The sequence below is a fragment of the Mustela nivalis genome, assembly GCF_964662115.1.
Source record: "Mustela nivalis genome assembly, chromosome: 7".
Lineage (NCBI taxonomy): Eukaryota > Metazoa > Chordata > Mammalia > Carnivora > Mustelidae > Mustela > Mustela nivalis.
In genome coordinates, this window is record NC_139026.1 from 132,399,288 (window position 1) to 132,424,519 (window position 25,232).

General features: G+C 45.4%; 1 protein-coding gene across 19 annotated transcripts in view; it reads left to right on the forward strand.

The window, feature by feature from the left end:
• The window catches only part of KIAA1217, a 377,430-nt gene that overhangs the window by 127,205 nt on the left and 224,993 nt on the right, over positions 1-25,232 (forward strand). The window contains exon 1 of one of the 19 annotated variants that reach the window (XM_082742071.1): positions 45-385. The exons of the other annotated variants lie outside the window; for them this stretch is intronic. Within the exon in view, the coding sequence (XP_082598197.1) occupies positions 287-385 (99 nt within the window). The 5' untranslated portion in view covers positions 45-286. Of the gene's footprint in view, positions 1-44; positions 386-25,232 lie in introns of those variants that run through there. 19 annotated transcript variants of the gene reach the window in all.

A 25,232-nucleotide genomic window follows, 5' to 3' on the forward strand; every position in this document is an offset into this window, starting at 1 on the left:
CTGAGTGGAATACACAGGGGAAAGAGCAGCATTCTTGCGCTCCTTTTCGGTGTCCACATCCGGATTTACCTAAACCCCACCCAGGCTGCATTTGCGTAGCAGTGAAAAACCGGTATTTTCTATCCATGAATCACACTGCAAATCCCGGGCCTCTGTCCTTCGGGTGCGTCAGGCCAGCTATGGGGAAGGATGGGCACAGCTGAAGGCGAGCTGAGCGTGGAGGGGGAAGGTCCCTCCGCCTGGGGGCCGCGCAGGTGACTGCCGATGGCCACCTGCCCATCTGGACATGGAGCCATCTGTCTGCCCTCCTGGAGAAAGACCGAGAAAGGAAGGCGGAGCCCTGAGTTTCTGCTGTCGGGGCCTCTGCAGGACAGAGGAAAGCAAGGTACAGCAGTCGCACGGTTCTGGGGCTTGCCGTTCCTCCCTGGGGTCTCTCACCTGCTGTGCCGTGTGGCCCCGGCCACCTGCCCGGAGCAGCTCCTGGCCATTGATTGCCACGTGAGGGCCAGAGAGGGCTGGGGGTCACTGTGGTTTCTTTTAAGTTAAATGACGCTTCAGTGCAGAGGGTGATTGCCCACAGCAGTTAAACGTTGTTTAATGATAATTAAATTGCTTTTCTCTCTTCGGAAAGCCCTCCTCATTTTTCTGGACAAAGGCAGGAAGCGTTTTTCTTTGATTATACAGAACCTCTCTAGGTAAGGTATAATCCATCTTACTGCGCCGGGGCCCTCAAAGGATGAGTCCCGGGATCCTGATTTGGAAATGGCACAGACATTAGGAAACCAAGTGCTTCCAAGTTTAAGACTCTTGTCCGAAACCAAAAAAGCTGCCTTTCCCTCCTGCCTCCCCCTCCATGCGTTGGTTGGGAGTCTCTTACAACATGCGCGGCTGCTTCTGGACTGGTCTGGATCCCCTTTACAAAGCGTGGGGAGGCTTGGCATGTCCCGTCCTGTTCCTTCCTGGCTTAGTTCCTCCTCAGAGACATTGGGGCTCTGCCCAGGAGGCCCGCAGCGCTTTGCTGGGAGAAAGCCTCACTCTTCCCAGGGCTTTGAGAAGTTGACCAGCTTTCTTCCCCCCGGGAGGAAGGCATTTTCAAACAGTGCGGGGAGCCCAGAGACGTGGGCTGGAGCCCACTGAAAGAAAAAAAGACTTCAAAAACGAAAAGCCCTGAGACAGGATATTCATTTGATAAGTCTTTGTATCTGATCTGTTGTTTCATGTGCCTGGTGTCCTGCTGCCAGAATTAAGATGCTCTAAAAAGAAACCTTAGGAAATAGATCACGATGATCCAGTTTGATGTAGGAATAAAATGGAGACGAAAAAAGGAATGTTCCTGAAGGAACTGAACCAACTGTGATTGCAAAAAACCTGCACTTTAAATCTTAATAGAAATGATGGCGAAAGCGCTTGGGTGGCTCAGTGGGTTAAAGCCTCTGCCTTCAGCTCAGGTCATGATCCCAGGGTCCTGGGATCCAGCCCCGCATTGGGCTCTCTGCTCAGCAGGGAGCCTGCTTCATCATCTCTCTCTGTCTGCCTCTCTGCCTACTTCTGATCTCCGTCTGTCAAATAAATAAATAAAATCTTAAAAAAAAAAAAAAAGAGGAAATGATGGCGATATGAGGTTTGGGTTGTGTGTGTCTATGTGTGTGTGTTTGTGTGTGTTTTGTTTGGGGTGTGAGGCTTGGAGCATTACGGCACAGACTACTTCTGCTTTCTCAGTCTTGGATGTCAATTCCGTGGCCTGGCGTGCTTCGTTTGGTCTTCTTTGGGTGACACTGAACTGGGAGCAGGGAGGCTGCAGGTCAAGGTTTGGGTTGGCGGAGAATCACTGCAGAATGAGACACGCGAGCTCCCAGGCAGGAGATAACAGATGCTGGTCACTTTCATAAAGGGGGGGAAGCCCAGGAACCAAGGACTGTAAAACTTGGACTGGGCAGAACAGAGGAGTCTGGGCACGTGTAAGTGTATTTAACCAAGATGGTCAGTGAGTAGGGGAAGGTGAGGAAAGGCACAGTCATGCTGTTGGTGGCATGATAAGGAAGGACAGGGTAAGGACCTCCACGTGGAGACTTTAGTTCTGTCCCTCCCAGAAGAGAGGATGTAAGAGCATTCCATTTTGGAGCAGCTCCTTCAGTTTCTATCTGATTTTCTTTTTATTTATTTATTTATTTATTTGAGGGAAGAGAGAGAGCGAACACATATGAGCGGTGGGGAGGGAAAGGAAGAAGCAGACTCCCCTCCGAGCAGGGAGCCCAGTGCAAGGCTTGGGTCTGGGACTTGATCCCCAGACTCTGAGATCATAATAAGCTGAGCCAAAGGCAGGTGCTTAACCAACTGAGCCACCCAGGTACCCCTCTACCTGGTTTTCTAGTGACTTCTTAAAACTTGCGTCTAGGAAGAAGTAAAAAGGAAGATCTCATTTGTTGGAGAAGCTACTGGCAAGCAGTGCTGGGCTCATTCTTAGGGAGGATGGTGTGACTTGGGGTAAGGGGTGCCCTGGAGCCACAACCAGACTTCCCCTGAGCCAGTCAAAACCTGGACTGGGTCCCTGATGGCCTCACACACTGCCAAGGCCCTTTCCTCTTGAATTACCACCTGGTTAACCTTCCTAGTCTTGAACTGCGAATCGAAACTAACTCAGATCAAAATGTAACTCACAATCACAGAAGGGGGCCGCGGGGTCTACCCAGCCATCCTCAAAGGATACATGAGGTCCCTTGGGCCAGAAAACATAGGTGACTTATTCAGGGTCACGTCAGTCTTCCTGACAATAGCCTCGCCGCTGTTGGTTTATGCTTTTTTTTTTTTTTTGAGGAGGGACAGAAGGCACTGGAATAAGGCATTTTTGAGGAGGGACTGAAGGTACTGGATAAGGCAGGGGAAGTTAGGAGTTCCGGGTAGCTTAGGTGCGGATCGCAACAGCTTCCTTAACGTCCCAGCGTCCTGATTTCTGACACGTCCAGGCTGGCTAGGCTCCGCATTTGTTGTCTTCTCTTCTTACCGTGGACCATGCCGGGTGGCCTGGAGGAGCTGAGTGGTGTTCCCTCAGTCCTCCCTTGTTTCCCAGTGCCCCGATAGTCCCTCCATTAAAAACTCCAGTGATGAGCGCTCCCTCTGACAAGTGCTATATGTTAGACAGGTTTGGGATATGGGGAAGGGAAGGTGATTATAGGGGAAAAGGAGAGTGTTATACCTGATTATTTACTGTGCTGTCCAGACCCCAAGTGCAGAGACACACACAAACACACATAGACAACAATGGGACAAAGATATTTGAGATCCTGACTGGCTTTGAAAAGCTGGGGCTAACCGTTATACTAAGGGCAAGGCAGATGAGGAAAAGCAAATTTGGGAAAGATCCGGGCGGACACCGGGGACCTGTGACCTGAAGTACAGTCTGTTGTAGTCAGGCATTACGGAGACTAATATTGGAGCCCGCCCAGGTTGCAGACAATGCTTAGAGGCATTTCCTGTCGTCCGGGGGCTTACATTTTAATGAGCCCTTAGATGCCTATCAGCACTGTGTCATCACGACGGTGATAGCTTTTTCCAGCAGGCTCTTTTCCCCTCAAAGCCCAAGGCTCAGGGGCAGCTCTTCAGAGATGAACCACTGTCTGATTCTCGCAGATGCACATGGGGGGGAAGTTAAGCTCTCCCTGCCCTATTCAATTGCGAAGAGATTTCCAGCTAAAGTCAGTAATCAAGGCACTGTGCTTGCAAGGGATGCTGGTATTTTTTAAAAATAGAGTAATCTGTCTGTGTGTGTTTGCGAGTGTGTCTTTCAATAGGAAAATGAGAGTGCAGGGTTGTTTTTTTTTTTTTTTTTTTTTTTTCACAAATTGAACTTCGGCTGTTCCACATAGCTTTTCTTAACTGAACGCATGCTTGCCAGATCACTTGGAATTACCCTACTAGGAACTTGGTCAAATTACTTAGTGCTAAAAATGGGCCCCACTTGTGGGCCCCTTCTGGAAAGTCCTGGAGTCTGGAGCTGAACCCTCTGTTACCCTCACTCCCTTCTTCCAGAACCCAAACACCCCTGAAGTGAGGATGGTGGCCTGGTAACAGCCTACTTGCTGGGGTCCCACCTCCAACCGCCGTGTGGAGGGGTCACTTGCAGGCACAAGGCAGAATTTTCTCAGTGCTTCCCACTGCCTTCAGCATGAGAGGAAAAGCAGGCAAACCTCCACTTCCTTCCCTGCCCCCAGGCCCAACCCCCAACACACACGCGCGCGCGCGCACACACACACTCTCACACCCCAGCATTGAGATTCTTTCTCCTGTGAAACTGGATTCTGAAAGGCCTGAGCCATTGCGTCTGTGTTTTGGCTCAGCCGCTCAGCAGGGCTCAGGTGTCTAAATTCAGAATTTTCCCATGGCTTTAAGATTCAGGCTGCAGCTCTGTCCCCTGCAGGAAACGGAGGAGCCTTCCTTGGGTTTGTTTTTCTCACCCTGCAAAGAAAGCAGAAGGGTTTAGGTCTCATTGGCATGAGGGCCTAAAAGGGAAGGAACGATAATTAATTAATTAATTGGAATGATCATTTAGATCAGAGTGCTCTTATTGTAGAATCCTAGGCCTGGATGTCACATGTGCGCCGTGTCAACTGCAAAAATGAATATGAGGGCCGTTTCTCGGAAGGGTTAGGAAGGAGGAGCAAACAGGCAGCCTGTTGGCATACGTGTTCCTCAGAAGGGCTCCCCAAAAGGGGTCAGGGAGCCTTTGACTAGGCAAGACACCATGAAAAACAAAGTACTCGTTAGCTCCAGTGATGCTCATTCAAGCCACAGTCAACATGGGACTTGTGTGTAGTCCCACAAAAGACACGAGCATATTTAAATTTTTTTTTCTTCTTTTTTTGAGATATAGGGGCACCTGCGAGGCTCAGTTGCTTAAGTGTCTGTCTTTGGCTCAGGTCATGATCTCAGGGTCCTGGGATCCCGCCCCCACATCGGGCTCCCTGCTCATCGGGGAGCTGCTTCCCCCTCTCCCTCTGCCCCTCCCTGGGCTCATGCTCGGGCATGTGTGCTCTCTCAGTCTCTCTCAAATAAACAAAATCTTAAAAAAATTTTTTTTGAGATATAGAATAGTTCACTAACAGCCTTATCTCGACTACTACCTTTCCTCCAGATTGACCAGAAGTTGTTAAATACTGGAATGTCATATTACTTATCTTGCCTCTCCTGTTCTGTGAATAGATCTGTCCACTCTTTATGGAGTTTGCAGGACTGTCATGAGGAAAGAGGAGGTAATAATAGATTCATATTATTGGAAGTGGCAGGCTCAAAATGCATCTCAAAAAAAGAGAGTTACAGGTCATGCAGAGTAATTGTTTAATATCATCAGTGCCAAGTGATGGTTCTCAGGGCCACGGAAACTACGTAGCGGTACCTCTCTGCCATTGTACCTCTACCCCAAATGACTATTTATGGCTATAAAAATTTATCATCGAGGAAGGTTCTATGGAATCTGTCACCCACGTTCTAAAAAAGTCCTTTAATCTGGGAATTTGCCGACCTGCTGTGCTCTCATTCTTCTGTTGTTTCGATGGGAAATGGGTTCTGCGTTCTAATTCTGTCTCTCGGGACTTAGTGAGCCTTCTCTTCCAGGCTGTGAGGGCCCGAGAGGGGATTCTTTCTCCTGTGCTATGGGTGGAGAGGCTGTGTTCCTAGCGAGGGTCTTCCTGGGATGTATGGTGGGGTGGGAAGAAGACATTTCCCTCGTGGTCTACGAGGGGTTGTGGGAAGGGGTCACAGACTCTGCCCGTGAGGGGGGATGGGTGGAGCTCTTGTGCAGTGGTTGGGGGACAGCGTAAGCCTGCTTACTGTAACCAAGACCCTGAGGAGAGACTGGGGGCCAGTTGGTGGCTGGGGAGAGTTGCAGGTTTTGCTGCTGTGGATATTACATGGAAGGGGCGTTTGCTTGAGCTAAGCCATGGGAAAGATCTAAACACGAGACTTGAGCTCCTTCTGGCAACTGAGCCAAAACACAGCAGATAGAATGGTTTGGCCTTTGAGCATCCAGGTTTTGAGACACAAGGATCCCGCTTCACAGGAGAATGAAGCTCCCCAGGTCTTGTGTGTTTATGGCAGAAAAAAATCAGCATACAAGATCCTTACGCTGTATCGGATCTTCGTCAGCGTCTTCAGGCCCATTCTAGTCACCACAGAGGATTCAGGGAGGAAAGGCGACAAACGCTACGGTAACGGGAGGGTGAAAGAGCCGAAGAGAAGGCTGATGGCGGCGGGCTTGTTGTCCGGAAGCACACAGCGGCTGCCCTGAAGAGGATTCTGACATGACTTCCCAGGGTAGAGAGCCGCACAAAGAGAAAAAGACCTTAAGGCGAAATATGGGTTGACCAAGTTGTGACACAGCAGTGACCTCTGTTACCAGTCAGGTAGGTGGGCGGTGGCTGTCTCAGAGGCTGGTGGTCATCTGTCTTCAGAGTAGATATTCATAGAGGCCCTAACTGAAGGGGGCGGCGAGAGTGGGAGCTCTTCCAGTGGCTTCCTTAAAGACAAAACACCTTTCAGAAGGACTCTTGAGTAACTTCCGTGGTGTGGACCAGAGCACAGATCCACCCACATAAAAGTGCTCCCCATGGGACGACTCTTCCGGCTGTGTCTCGGCACCTCCTCGTGCTGAGGTCACCCATTCTGGCTTTCCTGCTTCTCTGTCCCAGACATCGGTGATGCGTGCGCGTGCGCGTACCAGGGCTTCACGCAAAGCCTAGTGTGCTCGGGTCAGCCTCTCTCCCTCTTTCCCGGTCTCCTTCTTTCCTCCCCTCTTCTCTCTCTGTATATATAAAGACCCACAGGAGACTAGCATCTGTTTATAAATTTTCCCCTTGTGCTTCCTTTAGAATGACTCACTGCTACTCCTGTTCATCGGTGGCTACAGGGAAGAATCTGTATGAAGGAAGCTGAGAATTGAAAATGTGCAAATCCTAAGCCATTTGGGAGGGGAGAAGGGGAGAAGCTTGAAAAGAAAGGCTTGGGTCATTCCACTGTGCTTAGCTCTTGTGGGACCTGCTTGGCACATGAGGCTGCTGCGTCGTCTCCTGCCTGGGTTTCGGTCACTCTGGGTGGTGTCTTCAGTGTCCTATAGGAGGGCTTCTGGGTTCTGCCAGTTCTTCTGCCATCACTGACTCATCTTAACTCCGATAAGGCATTTTAACCTCTCAGTACCTTGTTTGCCAGCCAAAGATCGTTTTTGGTGTCCTGCGTGTGTTTTTGAGACTAACCACTAAGCATTAGTTTTTGAGGTTTGAAAGGCTGTTTCTTTCTGAGGTGACTGCCCTAACCTTACCTAATTGAATGAACATATGTTTACATTTCTGTGTGGAGCCTCTAATGTTTTTATTATGAAAATATTCGCTTTTTGTTGTCTACTGAATAGTAGGTTTGGGAAGAGTATTTAAGATTTTGTAGGGTAGGGGTGCCTGGGTGGCTCAGTGGGTTAAGCCTCTGCCTTCGCTCAGGTCATGATCTCAGGGTCCTGGGATCGAGCCCCATGTCAGGCTCTCTCTTCAGCGGGGAGCCTGCTCCCCTCTCTCTTTCTTCCTGATGCTCTGCCTACTTGTGCTGTCTCTCTCAATGTCAAATAAATAAAATCTTTTTTAAAATTGTAGGATAAGGGGACGCCTGGGTGGCTCAGTTGGTTAAGCAGCTGCCTTCGGCTCAGGTCATGATCCCAGCGTCCTGGGATCGAGTCCCACATCAGGCTCCTTGCTCGGCAGGGAGCCTGCTTCTCCCTCTGCCTCTGCCTGCCATTTTGTTTGCCTGTGCTTGCTCTCTCTCCCTCTCTCTCTCTGATACATAAATAAAATCTTAAAAAAAATTGTAGGATAATTATAGATTTAGTGCTAGATCAATGACACACCTCAGATCCATAGCGCAAGTATAAAGTGATTTTTCTCTTCACTCTGAGTCTAGCGGGCCAGGTAGAACATACACACTAAAGGTCAAAACTGTGATGGAGGGCTTGAAATTCAGTCTCTCCCTATTTTGTTATATTTCTGAGGCATAGAGAGGGACAGGAAGAAGCAGCCTTGTGGAGTGATCTGCTAGCGAACACAAACCCAGTGGTGATTTGGGAAGGGAATCGCCGAGAAGGAGCCAAAGCAGACAGGTTCAGATTTTGTCAGATCGCCACGGTTGTGTAAGGAGGTGAGAGTTGAGGTCCATCTTGGGCTGTTGAACTTGTAATACCAGTGTGAGAGTTCAAAGAAGAAGAAAAAGGGGAGGGCACGGAGGAAGGGGACTGAAGCAGGGGGAATGGGAAGAGGAAGAGGAAAAGGTAGAAGGAGAAGTGGGGGAGGGGGAGGGAGCGGGAGCGGAAGGAGAAGGGGAAGAAGAGGAGGAAGGAAAAAGCACACACACAAAGGAGCGGCTCACAGCATTCCAGGAAATCATTGAATTGTGGGTGAGATAACGTGTTTCCTTCTCTTCCAGAAGAGCAGGGGTGGGACTTGTAGCATGAAAACCATGTAGGGGATTTGTAAAGGAGAGGGAAAGTGGCAGGGCACTTGGGTGGCTCAGTGGGTTAAGCCTCTGCCTTCTGCTCAGGTCATGATCTCAGGGTCCTGGGATCGAGCCCCATGTTGGGCTCCCTACTCAGTGGGGAGTCTGCTTCTCCCTCTGCTCCCCCCACCCAGCCTCCCACTCATGCTCTCTGTCGCTTGCTCTCTGTCTGAAATAAATAAAATCTTTAAAAAAGAAAAAAAAAAAGAGAAAGTGGCTGACATGTGTATCATCCAACTTTTTCTAAAGTTATTTTAATATGGATTTGCTGTTGTGTTGGTCATGATAATTTAATACAAAAACCCATGCCACGGCCTTCATAGTATATCTGAACTCGAAGACTTCGTGTCTTTGACCATAAGTAATGCTTAAATTGGTTCTATACATGGTCTCAGATTCACTTGCATTGGATTCGGGTCATATAACCATCATCCTGACAAAGCTGCTGTGTGTGAGTCTGGTCCTTTAGAAAATATTTTAAAAATCTCCTGACAACACCTTGACCTTCCTCCTCATATTAACACACACTCCTTAATCCTACAACATGCACTGCCCCATAGAGCCATATTAATACACACTCCTTAATCCTACAACATGCACCGCCCCGTAGAGCTCTCCTTAGCTTTCTTTCTTAAGCTCTTGTCTTTATCCCAGGACTTTCTGAACGAGGGTTTCTGTCGGGAAGCCGCTAAGTGAAGAGTGGAGGGTGAGAAGACATTGGGCAGCCGTGGCTGTTCGTTTCCCACCTCAGTGTCTTTGTCTCACCTATGTTCCTTGAAAGGTTTTCTTTTTCCTTCCTTCCCCTTCCTCCCTAGTCGCTGAACAGCAACGGCGTGGACATACCACAGTGAGCAAGATGGTTTCCAGCTTTGAGGGAACCAAATACGAGATAATCACAGCTGTAGTGAGTGTTAAGGAAAGATTAGGGAGGTTAGATGCGGGGCACTGACATTGCCTGTGTGTGGGATAAGGAGTCGGGAAAGTATGAGGAAGCAAAGCTGGAGAGGAAATCAAAAGACTCTGGAGTTATGTCTAGAGAACAGGAAGGAGAAAAGTACAAATCCAAAGGGAAAAGGGCAAAAGATGATTTGTTTTATGCAGAACCTTGGAAACCATATTGTCTTCTGTTCTAAATCTGTGGATCTGTGAAGACTGATTTTTTTTGGGGGGGGGGAATATTTTTATATAAGTTTTTCATTTTAGTTCACATACGGTGGTAGGTTAGTTTCAGGTGGACAGTGTGACGCGACCATTCCAGACGTGACTCAGCGGTGTCTCACCTGTTTCATACGTGACTCAGCTCGTCGTGATACCTGTGCTCTTTAATAGGACTGATGGCTTTCTTTTTAAGTTGTATTCTCCTTCTTGAGGTTGCATTGTCATTTTTAACATCATGCCCCTGCATTTGCTTTTCAACGGTAGCACCTAAGGAACTCCCATCTGGGAGATGATGCCAGCACACGGCCCATGTCTGTGGATGTTCAGGCTTGGTCCCAGCTTCAATTGTTCAGGGCCTTCTTTCTGAGAATTTCAGAGAAGAAAGGTCACTTGACTCTCTCCCCCTTCCATTGTGCCGATGAGGACCCAGAGACCTGCTGTGATGAGGGGAGGGGTAGAGAGTTTGGGGGGAGGAGGTTCCCTGTGGGGAAGGTCGGCTGAGGCAACAGGCAGGGCGGGGCCAGCTCAAAGCCTGTCACCCCGACTGCTGGGTCATTCTAAATAACCCCATTATTACCACTCTATCCAGCAGTCAAGGGATTTGTTTACAATGAACACCGACCTAAAAGTGATTTCCTACATTATTAATAGAATCAAGGACTGATCATTTTTTACTGATTATCCAAATACTTCCTCTTTTCTCTTTCTCTGATACCATTACTTTTATAGATTATACTGTTCATCCACAACTCCTCGCCCCCCGGGGACTAGATGACAGGAATCAAAAACAAAAAACAAAAAACAAAGGAAAAGGGACGCCTGGGTGGCTCAGTTGGTTAAGCAGCTGCCTTCAGCTCAGGTCATGATCCCAGCGTCCTGGGATCGAGTCCCACATCGGGCTCCTTGCTCCGCAGGGAGCCTGCTTCTCCCTCTGACTCTGCCTTCCACTCTGTCTGCCTATGCTTGCTCTCGCTCTCTCTCTGACAAATAAATAAAATCTTAAAAAAAAAAAAAAAAAAAAAAAACCAAAGGAAAGCCCGGGCAGGATGCTATTATGTTCACGTAACTCGCTATAATTGGAGGTGAGAAGTTTGGCATAGAAATTGTCAGTTTTGATTACAGTGACATTGAGTTATTTAAACTTGACGCTTTTCCTCTTCTCCGTAAACACAATAATCAATTCTCATTAAGCATCCAATAAGATCCAGGAATTCACAAAGCTGATGGGGACATAAAGATTAGCAAAGATGGTTTTCTGTGCTCAAGGATCTGCAGTCTAGTGGCAGATATAGATAGGTAGTTAGATCGATCGATCGATCTACAGATACACACACACATGCGTGCACGCACACACACAAGACAGATGGACTAAATCTTCTGTGGGGAATATGGATAAGGCATTATAGGAACCCAGAAGAGGAGATTTCTCCCCGGGTGAGAGAAGCTGGAAGCCCTTTAGAGAGCAGGGGTATTTGCACTGATCTTAAAAGCATGAAAGACTACTAATATAGCTAAGTAGGCATTCTTAAACAGTCTGATTATTTTCGTGTTAATGCTTAATATGCTTGATAATGCTTTAAAGCGAAAAGGCACCTGTTGAAGCAAACCTGTTTTCTTTTCATCTTGGCATCATACTTGGCATGTGTTGATCTAGAATCAACTTAATATTCGGCTCACGTCGCTGAATGGTCTGCCTAACGTTTCGCAGGAGAGGGAGTCTTGAAATTTGGATGTAGGTTGAATTTTCATTAATCAGACGCATTTGCCACTATCTTACATTTAGTTAAAGAGACGGTGCGCTTTCTGATTACCCCGTAATTGGCAGTGGTATCTCACCCTTTACCTCTCGTCTTCTGCCCTAAAGCCCCCTTCTCTAGCAGTTAGTTAATCATCAGTGCACGGAGACTAACAGTGAGTTACCAGGGGAGACACAATTTAAAAAAAAACAAAAGCAGAAGCAAGATGCTGTCTGCGAACCAGGAAGGATTCTGGGGCAGGTCGTCCCTCCCTAGTTCATTTGGGAAGAAAGGCCCAATTTCCTGTATTGGGTTTTCATAAAACTGGACAGGCTAACAGTTCCCTGTGTACAATATGTCAGCAACCTGTTATAATTGCAATCACTCTTGAAAATGAGGCGTAACACTGAACTACACTTTCTCCCTGCCACTTAATTGACTTGCTAACCTCCTGCCAAGATTCGTCCATTTTTAAAAAGGACTGCTTTAAACATTCATCAATAAAGTATATAGCAAATTGTACTTTGGCAGAAACATGAAGGCTAATATTTGGATCTGAGCGCCCACTCACTCGGGGCTTATCACATTGAAGTCAAAGGGCAAGGGGTTGATTTTCTGTCGGAGAAAGGTTGCTTTGGGACAAAGGGTCCTTGGTCTTTGGTCTGTGGAACCTCCCCCCGGAGGGTATGTTTAGTTACCTCAGATTCTGTGATGTGTTCAGACAATGCAGATACTTATCAAGGGGTCCTTTTGTGAGTAGAAGAGTGCTAAGCCATCCCCCCCTCCAAAGTTTGGGGCCCCATGCTATATAAAATACTAAATAATTACTCTGATTGCTATGGTTGTAAAAGATGGGGAGATTAGCCCTCGTCTCTTCCCTTCATCTCATATCATCTACCATAGACCCACGCCCGGAGCAGTGCAAGTAGGAAGAGTGTCCCCCGGGTTGGGGTGTTGCAGTGGGAGGGGGGTTGGTGGGTGAGGAGAGCAGTGGTTGATGGACGTAGATTGCTAAGCTCTGGTTCCAGGTCTGCCCAAGTCACTGGTCTGGTCTCTTTCCCTCACTGCAGAAGGAAAGTGTTGGTCATGGAAAATCTTAATACGCTCCTTCATTTCCAAAAGAGAACAGTCAATTTTCATCATCTTTTTGAGTAAATCTTTCACATTTTGAACGCTTGTCCTGGATCAATCCCCAAGATTGTTGTGGAGGTACAGAGTAAGTGTGGTCGCTGAGCTCTGTCCCTTCCAGCTCTGTGACAGTTACACGAGGAGGTGGTTCACATTTACCCGCCTACCAGATTCCCATGACGCCCTCCTGTTAGAAGCGGGCTGCTAAAATACTTACAGCCCGTGCCTCCATCACCCCGAAGGCACACATTCCATTGAAATAGAATACACTGTCCCTAAGTTGCGAGAAGAAGGGCATCTTTGTTATTTTCATCTTTTTGCCAATTACCAAGCATGAAAAACAACAGTGATAAATGAAGCTACTGCATTGAGAAGTGTAGCTTATACTTCTTTCTTTCTTTCCTTTTTTTTTTTTTTTTTTTTGATGATATGCAAGAGTAGTCCTAGCATGGGCCACCCACCCCCTCACCGCCCATCTCCATTTTAAAGCAACATGTCTTTGAACTTCAAGCCACAACGTATAGCTCTCTATTTATTCTTCTGAGGGAAAATGGGTGAGATTGCCAGACTTCTGGGACAATTATAGGGTTTTCAGATCCTCGTGGAGAAAATGACTGAGGTTCAGTGTCATTGGAAAAAGCATATTCTTAATTTGCCTATAATTTTTCCTTTAATTGGTACTTTGGTTCTCCTTTCAAAGCACTTTTGAAGCTTTCTTTTTTGATTTGGTTCAACATTACGAAAAAATGCCATTTAATTCTAGGTTTATTATCTGTTTTGATTGACGTGAAATGTGTCATTCTGAAGAGGAAAATATTAACACATATTTTTGTTAGGCACTTCAGCTAAATGGGGTTTTGTAATTACTTCTCTAAGGACAATGTTTAGTGGCAATAGATTTTGGGAAAAATCTCTCAGTATAACCAGCAGGCGGTCTGAATCTTGGTTGAAATTCCAGATTACAGGTGCTAATTTTGATGCTAAGGATCATCATTTCATCAACTATTACTTGCTTTTGATTAAGGGAATAAAAGAATAGGGATAATGAAATTTTAAACAGAGTCCTTCTAACAAGGTTTTCCCCTGTGCGTAGTTCGTTCTACCTTTATATATTCCTTGGATACCTCCCATCTTAACCTATTCCATGAAGATTGTTTCATTCAAAACTGTGACTTGCTCTCATACTGGATAAAATAACACTCATTGTCAGGTTCACCTCTGTTTTAGGATGGCCATAAGAAACACAAAGAGACAAGGGTTTGTGGGGACACTCACAAAAGTGAAAAATGGCAGTGATGGGTATGTGGTGGGGTCTGGGGTGGGGAGATCACCTGGCATTCTTCTACCTTGGCCAAGTGGTGACATTAGAACTTCTCTCTGGCCTCCTAGTCCTTTCTCTCCACACGATTAGGGTCCCACTCCTGTAACAGATGCAGTGTGTTTAGGCAGTAAAATTAGACAGGGAGGAACCACCACGAAGTTCACTACCCACTTTGGGATGGCAGCCATGTTCGCTGCAGGCCCAAGATGGCACTAGGAGCCCCAGGCCAGAAGGCAAGGGGGCTCCAGTCTAGCCCAACCCTATTTCCAACTCAATGTGGGAACTCAGTCTCTTAATCTTTTTTTGGTTTTGGTCATCTTATCTGTTGGAAAGGATGTTCAAGTTGTATGCAGGTTGAAACGATGTCTTAGGTTTCTTTAACTCCAGCATTCCTTGAGTGAGTAACCCATAAATTTCTAGAACCATGTTCTGGGAGCCCTGCCTTCACCAAGTTGCTCCATCATTGTTGAGAATAAAATACTGAGGCTGACTGTCCCAAGTCCAGTCAAATTGAACGTATGTCCGCAAGGTCTCACCACATTCTAGCTAAATTGTGATCACTGGGACAATAGTAATGGATTTATTTAATAATTGTCTTTGAAAATTTTTTACTTACCTCTTATTCAAGGCAGCCATTAGCAGCCATCCTGGAATTTCACCAGAGATCTGTTGCCACACCCTCCTCCGTGATCCCTGTGAAATAAATCATGTTGAAGGGATTTTTTTTTCCCCTTATGAGTTATTTGCCTGGAGGAAAAATTCTTAACTTTCCTTTTCTTCTAAATGCACATTGAAATAAAGTGTTCTTTGAAAATCTTAATGAAAAGAGCAAACATGGGACTAGCTTTCCGTCTGATTCTTTCTCTGGGATGCGGGCTCTGAGAAAGGAGGCTCTGACTGCTGGAGGAATGTTAGGGGACTCCCATCTCGTAAAAGTCTACGCCCTTCTGCCCCCTAGACAATTGGTCTGTTGACTCTTTATGGAGCGCAGCCTTTGTGAAGAAAAAAATATGAAAAATTAGTTCATATTATATGAGTTATTTTAGCCACACTGAATACATGAGAGAGAGAAGCTGGCATTTGTGTGTGTGTGTGTGTGTGTGTGTGTGTGTGATGGCTTGTTTTGCCCAACTCAAGAGAGCGAGACAGTAAGAATTGTGTGGAGAGATTGGTAAAGTTTCCTGTGGTTCCTATCAAGAGATCAGACTCTTACTAACTTTTGCCAAGTGTGAACTGGGAAGAACACTTGAAAAATAAACTCCAAATGAAGTATTTCTCTTTGTCTCCTTCCCCTTTCTCTAGAGGCATTCTTGGGCCATGCCAGGCGCTAACGTCTTCTCTGAAGCGAGATACGGCCTTGCAGCTTCCCTTTCGTGCTTTTGTGGTTGCTTTTAAGTTCTTCCTTTTGGGGTACTTGAGGCAAATGACACGCAGAATCTCTCACCTCCCAGCTTGCTAACCCGACGCAGTGAGGATCCCCCATAAAGACGCTTTGCCCCTCTCTGGGGACAACGGCCCCGCACCACATCCTTCCTTAGAATCCCACATTGTCTTTGAGGGAGATGTGGCATGTCTTCTTCCTTAACTCAATTTAGGAACGTGGGTAATACTCCCAAACATAAAAATGTGAGATCGTGAGCTCGACCAGAGCAGACACTCAGTGCAGCAGAATTTCCAATACGGTATGAACAAATCAGAAATGCGTACCTTAAGCCAAAAAAACAACTGAAATCTCATAAACAATAGGTCACGGTTCGTGGTCCGCACATCGTCAAGACGAATTCTAACAGCACACATATCTGTGAACTGATCTTATGGAAATCACTAGAAACTTTAAAGTCAGGGGAAGATTTGATGTGACTGATGCTTACTTTCCGGTTGGTCCGGTATCCTTGGGTAATTCGGGGGGGGATAACGAATGCTTTCTGAGACGTGGTGATAAGAAAATCCAACTCTTGGTTTTCTTTGAAAAACCTTGGAAATCGATTTCACAGAGCGGTACCCAAATCAGACAAAAGTACATGACGACAGAGGTGTTAACACTGTGGTAGAGAAGGGGTCCTCAGTCTGCAATCAAGAGGATTTGCCTGTTTTTGTGTGTGTGTGTGTGTGTGTTTAATTTTACTTATTTATTTGACAGACAGAGATCACAAGTAGGCAGAGAAGCAGGCAGAGAGAGAGGGGGAAGCAGGCTCCCTGCTAAGCAGAGAGCCCGATGCGGGGCTCGATCCCAGGACCCTGAGATCATGACCTAAGCCGAAGGCAGAAGCTTTAACCCACTGAGTCACCCAGGCGCCCCGAGGATTTGCCTGTTTTTCTTCTAATAACCGAGTTGCTGAAGTTTAGAATTTCCATGAAAAAAAATAGGTCTTGGGTCGCTGTGGCTACGTGGCCTAGGCTGGAGTGTAGACAGCATCAGCATAAGGCTCTCGGTTGAAGCAGTGGCACAATAACACTTCCTATTGTTTTAGGTAAAGAGCAGCTTTGCAGAGTGAGCATGTCCTAGTCTTCCTCTGCAGAGTAGGTAAGACTAGATTTGAGGGCCTGAAGCCTTCATTCCCCAGGGAATATGAGTAGTGCACCTGTGACATTCTCATTTCCAAGAAGTCCGTTTTACAAGGATGAAAATATACTTCATGTGTAGGAGTTAAAAATAACAATTGCAACTGATTTCTGATACAGCATCACAGTTTAGAGGAACACATGGCCAGCATTCAGCCATGGTCAGATTCAAAAATCTGCAAAAAAGTAAAAAAGGTGACCTCGCTCTCTGTAAATAGCCTTTGCGTTTTCCTCTCCAAGTCCTGCTTTACATATTGGTGGTATTTTGCCTATAATTTGAAAACACAAATCTTGTTAGTTGCAGCAGCTGTGGTCTATACATGGCTTGGAAACACTGAGTAGGTGAATACTGCATTTATCAGAAAATACTGGATTTACTAGTGGGAAGTACAGAAATACAAGGTTAGGTTCCTTTGAACCTCTGGTCACAACGTTCATGTCAGCCAGTCAATACAAAGCCTTGTTTTACATGTATTCCTGTTTAAAACCACCTCATGTAATATTCATTGGTGATTCATTAACATTGAACCTGTGGCCCACAGCACTATAAATCGTGCCGGGATGAAGCTTATCGAAGACGACTTTCTTGTCCATATACACATTGCAAGCCTTCTTGTAAGTAGGAACCCAAACAGTGCTTCAACACATTTGGGATCCATTTTAAATGGTGAAATTGCTCAAAAAAAAAAAAAAAAAAAAAGTGGGAACATGGTACTAAACAGTCTGTGGAAGGGATTTTTTTTTAAAACCTGAGAACTAAAACAGGAAGGCAGAAAGTGGCCGTGTTGGACATCAGGTAGGGGTGGTGCGTTCCCTCTCCGTGTGTCAGCGAATGAATGTAAAGGTGCTGGGGTTATTAATGTAGGGGCTACAGATAAATTTCAGCAAGCAGGCAAGTTTGCAAATACGGAATCTGTGAATAATGAGGATTGATTGTATAATAATAATACAGTAGTTTCTAGTAGCTTTCCTTCCCATTAAGCCTACGCTGCTTAATGATGAATGATGTATACATTTATTTTAATTTTTTAAAAAGATTTTATTTATTTATTTGACAGAGAGAGATCACGAGTAGGCAGAGAGGCAGGCAGAGAGACAGGAAGGGAAGCAGGCTCCCTGCCAAGCAGGAGAGCCCGACTCGGGTCTCGATCCCAGGACACTGGGATCATGACCTGAGCCGAAGGCAGAGGCTTTAACCCACTGAGCCACCCAGGTGCCCCTGATGTATACATTTTAAAATATCTCAATATTATTTGTCAATTATACCTCAATAAAAAGAATTTTGACCAGAAAAAAAAATTCCAGGTGAGATTGAGGCTACTGGCTTTGTTGACTTTTAACATTCGTGTAATTTGGTGGTTGATTGAATTTTCCAAAGTAGAGTTCATTTGCAGTTGTGATGGGACAGGAGCAGGCTAGAGCACTATAGCAGGAGTCCTGCCCATCGGTTCTGCGTTCCTGGATTTTATGGATATTCTCTTCCAACCTGTTCTTCCGGATTCAACCCTCCGGTGAACTTGACAGTGTTGCCGTGAATATGAAGGGGAGAGGCAGATGCTGCCCCAGTCCTTACCGTTTCTCTGCCCAACCAGGCCTGTCCTCCAGTGAGGGGAGGTTGAATCTAATTCATAAAATCTACAGCTTGAGTGCGGTTCATTTTGCTCTTCTTTAGTGAAACTGTGATTGAATTGGGCGGCAAGGTCATTGGAATCAGGGCTGTTTCATTTCCTATCATTTTACATATTATTCTAATAATAGGACAAAGGGACTTAGATGCTATTTGCTGAATATCTTATTGATGTCATTGAACAATCGCAGAAACACGAAGGAAATTACGTGGCATTTTCAGCTTTGATACCCTTTGAAAAAAGAAGGCCTTTCCAGATATGTAAAAGACAGAGAGACTTAAAATTCCATCTAGTTCTGCTTGCTTTGAGAGCGTCCCTTCCCGTTCCTGAGTAGCTACTAAATCCTGTGGAAAGCTAGGTTTGAATTTTTCAAAAACTTTGAAACCAGTGTTCTGGTGTTTTGTTCCATTACAGTCCCATCTGCAGTTTTGTAGATTGGAAATCTGTTTCGTTCACACCGAGGCTTACCTCTAACTTGATTAAAAGGAGGTGACTTTTCAAATACAGGCTGTGCCCACTCTTAGCCTGGATTGGTTTGTTCCAGGAAATGGCCTTTTCCGGATTGCCGAATTTATTTATTTATTTTTAAGGAACCCCTGCGCCCAGTGTGCAGCTTGAACTCAGGACCCTGCGATCAAAAGTTGCATGCTTGACTGACTGAGCCAGCCCAGCGCCCTTGAATTTATGATTTTTCATTTGTTTCTGAGGTAGATCGGGAATGAATCCCATATGCAGTGGAGCCAGCCGTCCGCCTGTGGCAGGTGTCCTTTCTGGAGAGAAGCCTCATCAGCAGAGTGGGGGAGGCACTGCCCTCACTGGCCTTTGAATAGAAAGATGGAAGCCTGCCTGCTCTCTCCATTTCTCCCACGTCCTCTCTCTGACTCACCTTCCCCAGAGGCACACAAGTTCAAAGGGCAGCGGCAGCAGCAGCACGGTGTCCACCAGACCTTGAGTTCAGTGTCCCCGCTAATAAAGCAGCCCGTGCTGCCTTTGCTTCGTGGGGCTTTTGGACAGCAGCTCTGTGGCTTCTGCCTTTTGTCCTGTTGACGCGTGGTCTTGGCAGTGGAGGAAGCTGTCACGGGGCAGAGGTAGGAGGGGGGATGCTTTAAAGCGTGGTGACACCGTCACCTCCGCTCCGTGTGAAAACAGCCAGGAGAAGCAGGGCCCTGATGAGCCACTTTGGGGAGGGCTATAGGCACCGATGGAGAAAGGCGGGGGTTCAAGCCACAGTGAGGGGGTGCGAAGGGTCTGCAGAACCAGCAGCTTCTAGCGAGGCGTCATCTGTGAATGACTGTCAGGTAAAGAACAGATTAGAATGACTCCGTGAGGCCCAAAGCGTAGAACCCTGGTCATTGTGCACGGCCCGGAGCACAGTGGGAGGCAGTGTTTGCAGGGAGATAAGCAGGAATTTTTGAAACTACATAGACCCGGTCTGCAGTTCGCTTATGAGCTGCGTGACTTAGAGAAAGCTGTTTAATTCCGCCGACCTTCATGTGTGAACTGTTCAGAAATAATGCAGAGCTCACAGGGTCATGCGGATGAGAGATAATCTATTCGAAGCACCTGGCAGGCAGGTTGCCGCCATGCAGTGGGCATTAGTAAGTGCCAGTTCCCTTGTTTTGAGTCTCATTCATCCATTCCAGGACTGTTTGGCTGCTGATTCTGTTCTAGGTGTGGAGTTAGGCACTAGGGAGACCAGAGGGATAAAAGAGACAGGGTAACCTGGTGCTTACGGTCTAGTGGGACAGCAAACAAACAGGTGGTTAAAATAGACTGTGAGAAGTTCTGTCATAAAAGAAGTTGGCAACATGCAGGTACATAGAAGGGGTTTCTCAGCCGTACTTGTGGGGGTAGGAAACTTACCCTTGAAAAAGAAATATCTCCACCAAGCTGTAAAAGATGGGGGTAGCCAGGTGAGGAGAGAGAGGGCTGGGCTCCTAGGGACACAGGCACATAAAATGTAGAGGCTGGAGGGAAGAGAACACGGGTCTTGAGTGGAACTGAGCAAGGTTCAAGGCCCTGAGCACAGGCCTAACAGGCCCCAGTTGGAAGTGGGTAGAAGGAGGACGGAGGAGTCAGGGGACTCCAGTTTCCAGCATGGACATCAGGATGGACGGTGGTGTCTTCCGCAAGGTGAGGGAGTGGTTTGAGAGGTTGAAATAGAAAAGGAATTTGGTTTTGGCTCCTGGGTTTGCGATTGCATAGGACATTAGAGGGAAGATGTCCACAGCACAGGGTAAAGCCCCAGAGAGAGACGTGGGCTAGAGGGATTGATTTGAGAGTCACCTGCATAGAGCTCATCTGAAGTCCAGGGAGTGGCTGGAATAATCAAGGGGAGTGGGCTGAGCAAGGAGAAGTGGTCATAGGGCAGACCCTAAACACAGCAAGGCACTGCCAGAAAAGTTGAGAACTTTCCAGAGACTTCTTTGCATTCTACCAGTTTTGTTTCGCTAAACAGCGAAGTTTGGGAATTTTCTATACTTTTTTATTGGCTAGTAAAAAACCGAAGACTATATTTTAATAAAGCAACTTTTCATGAGTAGAAGCTTAGTGAGGAGGACTTTATAGAGACAGACTATTCTAAGAGAGTAAGACATTTCTGAGGGAAATCATTTGCATAGATCAAGACCCAGCAATAGCAAATCTAACGTCTAAGTGCTGAGGAACTCAACGATCAAACATTGTTCCTTAGGGGACTGTGAAATTTATCTCTTGGGGTGTACGATTTGAGCTCTGCCAGTCATGCTTCACTTGCATCTCTTACTTTGCAAATAAAATAGAAACAAGAGGGCTTTACTCTGTAGGCAGATACAGTTGTTTTTAATTGCATAAGTGTTCTCTTCAGTAATATGAAGGACATTTTAATTTAAACCTCTGGAGCTCTCCAGCTTTGCAGAAAGGGTGCAGGAATCAAAATTAATGTTTGGGATTCTTGGCATTTATGTTCACCTCTCAGCTTTGCAAAGATTTCCTGTATGATTAGCAATGAGGATACGTTCTCTGTGTGCACAAGAAAAGAGACTTTTTAGCATTCACTGATGTTCAGTTTAACATTTTTAAAAGGCTGTGCTTTAGTCCCTGGGTCAGGAAAGGCTATACAGAGCCATTCAGAATGCACATGGGGAAAACCGTGTGCCGTCTTTGAAAAAGTGACTCTTATCTTATTATCTTCAAATTGCATTTCTATTTGAGACACTTTATTTAAAGTAGTTTCTGCAGAGGAAATTGGCACAGTTAATGATCTAGATCTTACAGGAAGCCAAAAATATAAAATGAATGCTGTGTCCAACACACACTTTAATTTCTCAGCAAGGTAACTCGGGCTAGAAGGCCCTATGCCCAAACCCCGCCCTGTGCCTCAGTTTCCACGTTAATGGCCCCAAGACATGAAGGGATTTAACACCTTGCTAACGTACAGTGCCTGTGTTGGTGATACAATTAGAAATTAACAAACAGGTTGGAGATGAGGTGGTGCTACATTCTTTATTTATGTTTGAGGCTCTGGTGACTAAGAGGCCATGCACACTCTTTCTGGAGCCTTAGGCAGCTTTGTGTCCTTCTCCAGGATATCTGTGCTCAAACATCATAGATGGAAGCAATTCCCCAGTTTCGTCTGTTTGGACAGAATACTGGAATGCCGTGGGCTTTCCTGAAAGCCATCAGTCATCTTGCCAGCATCTGCCTATGCCATGGATGTGAGGGTTTGCATTTTGACCCTCCCACACTCTATATCTGAGCATGCCTCCTTTCTATTCTGATCTGTCCTGCCTACCATAAAATGCCTTTCAGATGGAATTGTACAAAACCTAAAGATTCACTTGTGTTAGGGGGGACCTGACTAGGTTTTGGGGACTGGCATAATTACTAATAATTAAAATTTTCTTTATTCTGGTTGAAATGTTGGAAAAATAGGAAAAATGTTCCCTCCTAGTCCCATCCCCAAGAAATCAACCGCGTTAACATTTTTGTTTGTAATTTTCAGTATTTTATCTGTGCACAGGTATTTTTAGACCAAAAGTGGGATCTTGGCACACTCTAACCTTCTAAATTTGTCGACATTTCCTAAGCACGTCCTCAAGTCATCAAAGTAAGGGATATCAATTTTTAACTTCATTCATGTCCTCTTAAAACTGAAAATTCATTGTATTTCAGCTCTGATGCCTTTGCCAATGCCTAGCTAACCCCACTTTTAGAGACTGTCTTTAGGTAATAACTGTACAATTACCTTGTCGTAATACCTTCAGGAATAATTCCAATTCTTCTATCTTAGTTACACCAGAGATGCCAGGTTAACTTGTGATGGACAACAGGAGTGCACTGTTGGTTTCATTCAGTTGAGAATCCCAGCTGGGTATGTGGAATGCCCTGTTACCATCTCCACCAGAAAGCATTAATTAGCCACGTAATTCATAAATTACCCACAATCCCCTGATCAATAGGAAAATTACTGCATAATCTCTGCCTTCGAGGATTAACCCCTGTGGGGGAATGAGCTCCTCGTTTACTCCCTCAGATACAGGGCTTTGATACATCACACATCATGTAAACCACAAACGCGCACTCTAGTCATGACGTATGTTCTCGAAAATCGGGATTGAACCAAAGCACTGTGATCCTTGAGTCCACTAATTCCAACAGCCAGATCCCCCTTGTGGAATGAATTGGGTGTCACCACCAGCCTGCTTTACAATGTCACAGTAGATAGATACTCACTTCTTAAGTTGGCCGGTGGCCTCTTTCCTTAGAATTAAAGAAAGAGGGGGTTGGAGATTGCTGAGTGTGGAATCACTAATGAAGCTGAGACAGTTGAATCTGCTGGGGGTGAGCTCAAATGCATGGGGATGATTGGGGAGAAGGCAGGGTTGGAATTAGGGACTTACCCTTTCTCCTTCTGGTCCTTTACATCTTTTTTTTGTAGATGCACCAAAAAAAATAGGCAGTGTCCTTTACATATTTTGCTGGAGCCCAAAGCACAGTAGCATCCTTGATTTCAAAGTCCTTTGGCATCGGTGGTGTCTGATTCAGTCATAATTGTCTTTAACACATCACTATACAATCCACAGTATTAATCAAGCGGACGTGTTCGCCATTCAACCGGGAGGTATTGCTGATTAATGAGTGTGTGGAAAGTTTTATCTAGAAAAATTAAGTGTCTGTGAAAGGAATAAAGGATTTTTGCAGAATAGCATATGAGAAAGATATTCCAAACCAAGGGCTTATGAATTCTGCATATTAAATATAAATAGCTATTAAAATATTTACTTTATTACAATTAAACAAAGTCATTAGAGTCTATCATTAAGAATCTGAAATTTATGTGAAAACTTATAAAACTAAAATGCAATAAATCTAAAATGGAAAAAAAAATGTCACCAATTAACTCCAGTGAAGGCCTTTTGCTTCTTCTTTTAGTGCCAGAGGGGAAAAGTTACATGCTAAACAGGTTACTATGGTAAAAAAAAAAAAAAAATAAAAAGGTGGGGCGGAGAATAATATTACAAGTGGACAGAAAAAATGGTGAGAGATATTGAGAAGGCTCACGTTCATCTGGTGGTTATAGCCCTCATGTTCTAAGAAAGTCTGTCATTTGAGTATCCAGGTTTGATGTTTGACTTTTTAAAATCTAATTTGAAAATTCATGGTATGCAAGGCTCAGGGGAGACTCATGTTGGTGAAGAAATGACTCCCTGAGGTCAAATGGACGCGTGGGCCCTTATCGTTTTTTACATGATGGAGAGTTTGGGCTCATGGGATAGGTTTGAAGAGGTAGATGGAGTTTCTCTGTGCTTTGGTTGATCATAGTCAAGCGTCTCTGGAAAGGAATGCTTTTTTTTTTTTTTTTTAACTCGTTGGATGACCAGTTTGTCACAGAGTATATTAAAAGCTATGGATATAGCCAGAATAAGAGATCCAGAACAAAGATGCTCTGTCCCTGTGGAGTTTGGAGCTCTGCACGGGGACCTGGGGAAGGGTTCTGGTTCACCGACCCAGAAGCTCTCTGGACTCCCTACTTTTGGGTGTTCATGATTTGAGTTTCTTAGGGAGGCTTCATTAAGTGGGCATGAGCGATTACATCATTGGCCACCGGTGACTGACTTGGAATGTTGAAGTCGTTTACATGGACGTTTACCCATGTCAGAAACAGGCTAGTATCTGCAGTTGCATGTGGTTCATGCTAAGAAATTCTGAACAGGACAGAGACCATGACTTGCCTGAGTTGGCAAGGAATGAGTTTCCATGTTTTAAGGACAAAACAATGTCTGTGGAAAGGTAACAAAATCAAAAGAAGAAAACTATTGTTGCTTCAGTGGCATTTCTGGAGTAGTCTGAGAGTGCAAAGGTGGCCTTATCTTCTATTCAAGTAGGATAATCTCAATATAGGTGAAGGACAATATTCCTTAGATTGACATATTGCTGGCTTAGTGTAAATCAACATTTTAAATTTATTAAACCAAGACTGCCAACAGGCGATACTTGGTAGGAAACAATGTAATTTTCAAAACTTGATTTCTGTATATTTTTAAAAGATTTATTTATTTATTTGATGGGGGAGGGGCAGAGGCATAGGGAGAGAGAGAATCTCAAGCAGACTCCCCACTGAGCATGGATCCCGACATGGAGCTCGATCCCATGACCTGGACCCAAATCAAGAGTCAAACACTTAACCAACTGAGCCACCCAGGTGCCCCTAAACTTCATTTTTATATTTTTAAAAACCTTTTTACTTTAGAATAATTTTGGATTTACAGAAAAAATTACAAAGTACTACAGCCCCCATATACCCCCCCCACAGTTCCCTTTTTTTTTTTTTTTAAAGATTTATTTATTTATTTGACACAGAGATCACAAGTAGGCAGAGAAGCAGACAGAGAGAGGGGAAGGGAAGCAGGCTCCCTGCTGAGCAGAGAGCCCGATGCGGGGCTGGATCCCAGAACCCTGGGATCATGACCTGAGCCGAAAGCAGAGACTTTAACCCACTGAGCCACCCAGGCGCCCTGTTGGGGTTTTGTTGTTGTTGTTGTTTTGTTTTGTTTCGTTTATGCTGAATAATATTCCATTGTCTGGATGTCTCCCAGCTCATTAATTCATTCATCCACTGAAGGACATCTTAACTGCTTCAAAGTTTTGGCTTCTGTAAATGTCCATAAGCAGGTTTTGCTTCATTTTGTTTTTTAGGTT